The sequence below is a fragment of the Eurypyga helias genome, unplaced genomic scaffold, assembly GCF_000690775.1.
Source record: "Eurypyga helias isolate BGI_N326 unplaced genomic scaffold, ASM69077v1 scaffold51519, whole genome shotgun sequence".
In the NCBI taxonomy this organism is placed as follows: domain Eukaryota; kingdom Metazoa; phylum Chordata; class Aves; order Eurypygiformes; family Eurypygidae; genus Eurypyga; species Eurypyga helias.
Genome location: NW_010274988.1, coordinates 10,409 through 13,935, shown reverse-complemented (window position 1 = coordinate 13,935; position 3,527 = coordinate 10,409). Strand labels below are relative to the sequence as shown.

General features: G+C 36.9%; 1 protein-coding gene across 1 annotated transcript in view; it reads left to right on the top strand.

Annotated features, from left to right (window-relative positions):
* The first annotated feature begins 125 nt into the window (after positions 1 to 125).
* WDR61 (WD repeat domain 61) overlaps positions 126 to 3,527 on the top strand; it is a 7,524-nt gene continuing 4,122 nt past the window's right edge. Inside the window, exons 1-6 of the mRNA XM_010159952.1 lie at positions 126 to 170; positions 263 to 290; positions 647 to 752; positions 1,639 to 1,811; positions 2,941 to 3,089; positions 3,397 to 3,490. Of these exons, the coding sequence (XP_010158254.1) occupies positions 159 to 170; positions 263 to 290; positions 647 to 752; positions 1,639 to 1,811; positions 2,941 to 3,089; positions 3,397 to 3,490 (562 nt within the window). The 5' untranslated portion in view covers positions 126 to 158. The remainder of the gene's footprint in view (positions 171 to 262; positions 291 to 646; positions 753 to 1,638; positions 1,812 to 2,940; positions 3,090 to 3,396; positions 3,491 to 3,527) is intronic.

Below are 3,527 nucleotides of genomic sequence, written 5' to 3'. Positions count from 1 at the left end.
TGAGGGTGACAAAAAGGCGGGGTTTCCTTCGGGCCTTCCTCCTGTGCCTGCCGCGTTTTCGTCTTCCGGAGAGGTGTTTCTGAGGCAGAGTCTTATTGCTGACCCTAATGGGTTTTCTCCTTCCAGAGCATTCCTGTTAAGATTGCTTCTGTAAAGACATGACCACACAGGTAAATAAAAACACAGTGTCAGTTAAACTGATCGCTAGCTCGATATTTTTGTAGGCTTCTCATATGTAATATTAATTATTTTTTCTTTCTAGTACGGTATTCTCTTCAAGCAAGAACAAGGTGAGAAAACATTAACCTATATTAAATAATATTGGTCTTCTTGGATGATGTAAAATGCATAATGACAGATGCACTTGTGATATGACCCAAATTATGTTTATATTAAGTATAAATCTGAACAACTCAGAAATAGCTATGCTTTTGTTTTTTAGAGTGACTTTGGTGAACAAAATACATCACAAGTTTTAAAACAATGAAGATAGTGGCAAGGCTCTCAGAGCACTGATAGACCTGAAGCGCAAGGGGTCTACTGCCAACGTTACAATTGGCAATTTTAGTATTACCAAATCCGGTAGTTACCTCCCATCAACAGAACCGACTTAACTTTTAGTTTCTATGCTTATATTCTTTTTTAGCTCACGATGATGCCATCTGGTCAGTTGCCTGGGGAAAAAATAAAAAAGATGGTTCTGAAACAGTGATCTCTGGTTCTTTGGATGATCTAGTGAAGGTCTGGAAGTGGTAAGTCAAGTGCTCCATATTAACTAATTTTAAGCTTTGGAAGTAGTCAGTGTGGAGATAGGAATCCTGTATTACCATAATCTTCAGGGATCTTAGAAGATAATTCAGGGAAGGGGTGGCCTGGCACAAAGAACTGCTGTGTAAGTAAGCTTAGCTTTGTTGGTGTGTGCTTTCTCTCTAAGTGGTAGCTTTCTGATGTGCTTTATTTTACAAGGGATGTGAACCCTTTTGAACATACATGTTAAATTTTACATGTCATCTCCCAGAGAACTGTAGAACTTGATGTTATTTTTCTAAATTTTTTGTTTAGAAATACTTTTTATGATATAATGTTCTGGGAGTATGTGTACTGTTAAAAGGAATGACTGGAATAGAGTAAAAGAAGATATTACATCTTTTTTATTTAAAAAAATCCTCGTAATCCTCACGCAAGTTACACTGAAGTGTGCTTTTGCAAAGAAATTGCTCTGTCTCTTAGCCAAAGCAGTTTTAAGTACATGCTTTACTTCATTGACATGAGTAGCTCTGTTGTGAGTATAAAAATGTTGGTCGTTGCGTGTTGTACTGTGCTGACAGAAGAACAGTCTGCTGTGTAAGTACCCATGTGTTGATGTGTAAGAGATATTTCAGTGGGACTTTCAAACTTAAGATGCAGTACATGCTTTGCAGAAATATGGTAAACAACTGATTTGTCTTTTTTTCCCTCTTAAGTACAGAGAGCAATGTGTGCATAGCTATCTTCACTTTTCATGGGTGAAGTTGGATTCCCCTTTTATTGAACAAGATGGAGGAATGTGGGTTGTCTTGTTTGTTTTTTCTGAGATTGGAGATCGATTAAGAACCACCAGCTATTCATAATTAGTCTTTTCTTTCCCTTGAACAAAAGGAATGATGAAAAATTGGACCTACAGTGGACTTTGGAGGGTCACCAGCTGGGCGTGGTATCTGTGGATATCAGCCACACAGGCTCCATTGCAGCATCTAGCTCCCTAGATGCCCATATTCGCCTTTGGGATTTAGAAACTGGCAAACAAATCAAGTCGATAGATGCTGGTCCTGGTAAGATATCAGTGTTTAGCTGTCTGTGCGTAAGAAGTGTACTTACTCCAGATAGTAAATACTGCACAGTGTATAATAGGGGTATATGAAATGATTAGGGGTTTGGGGTTTTTTTAATCTTTCTTTGTTTGCAAAAATCTTGCTGATTTTATGAACTGAACATACAGTAGTATCAGAAGATTTTACATTTATCTTTTTCACACTACTTGTGCTTTCTCAGCTACATTTAGATGTGCTTTTTACTAGATGCATGAAGCAGGATGGAAAACAGTTTGCTCTTACAGATGTATTGATAAACGAATATTTAAAAAAAATAATTCTGATGCTTACTCAAAATTATTTACAAAGACAGTCTGAACTTTCTTTGTAAGCACTGCACTGAATCTGAGCTCTATATGTGATGCTTATTTATGCAGTACATCCAGTCCTGAGTGAGCAAGTCGGAACACTTCAATAAAGCTGAAGTTTGCATCAATGTTAGGTCTTCCAAGTCGGAATTTGGAGCCTTAGATCTTACTCTAAATATTTTATTGGTCCACTAGCAACCCATAACTTAATAACAATCTTGCAGTGGTTTAGGTAATTAATATTAAGCTTATAGAGGGGGAAAAAAAAAATCAACTACCACCAACCCCTGTGAATCACATAGTGCCAGAAAAATGTATTGTGCTGCTCTGAAAAGGTATGTTGGGTTTTTTTTTTTTTAATTCCATTGCAGGGAATGTTGGTCTATGTTACATTTGTGTGTCTGCGTTTCTCCTGCATCTTCTGTGCTTTGTGAGATACTAGTGTTGCTTCCTTTTACTAGTTTAATATCTTTTGGTACCAGGAGTTAAGTAAGAATTTAGGCTTAATCTCATGCAGTCTCGGACCCTCCTGTAACAATAAATTCAGAATTTAATATAATTAATGTAATTTCATAAAATGGCTCAAGCTATGCTCCAGTAATTAGATAGAAGGCAGTTATCTTTCTTGAGCTTTTACACTCTTCTTAAGAGTATGTAATAGAGTTTAGAATATTAAGACTAGTTAGGGGATTAAATGTCTGAAGAGATGCATAAAGAGCTGACATTGTTGAATAAGAACTCAAAACAGTGATCAGGTAACTAATTTTTTTCTTTTAATACAGTTGATGCTTGGTCGCTGGCATTTTCACCTGATTCCCAGTACCTTGCAACAGGAAGTCATGTGGGAAAAGTAAATATTTTTGGTGTTGAAACTGGAAAGAAAGAATATTCTCTGGACACCAGAGGAAAGTTCATCCTTAGCATTGCATATGTAAGAAGCACAATCGATTATTTCTTATGTGAAATTGCTCTTGCTGTAATATGCTCTAAATCAGATAGTTTTAGCAGTAGTTCCCAGTATAAACTGCGTGCCATTCCTTTCCTGCATATATGGAAAATGGATTTTGATCTTGCTTATGCACATATTGTGGATAAGTCTGCTAAAGCCTTCAGGATTTATGGAGCCCAAGTATCTTGTTTAGACTGTATTTGTGAAAAGTTGCCAAGAGAATGTCAGGGAGGCACACAGCATAAAGGGATACAGTTGTTAAAGGCATACTTCTTGTGTTTTATTGCAGAGTCCAGATGGAAAATACTTAGCCAGTGGAGCGATAGATGGCATTATCAATATTTTTGATATTGCAACAGGAAAACTTCTGCATACGCTAGAAGGTAATGGTTTGTGTATTTGCAGTACACAAGTTCTGGC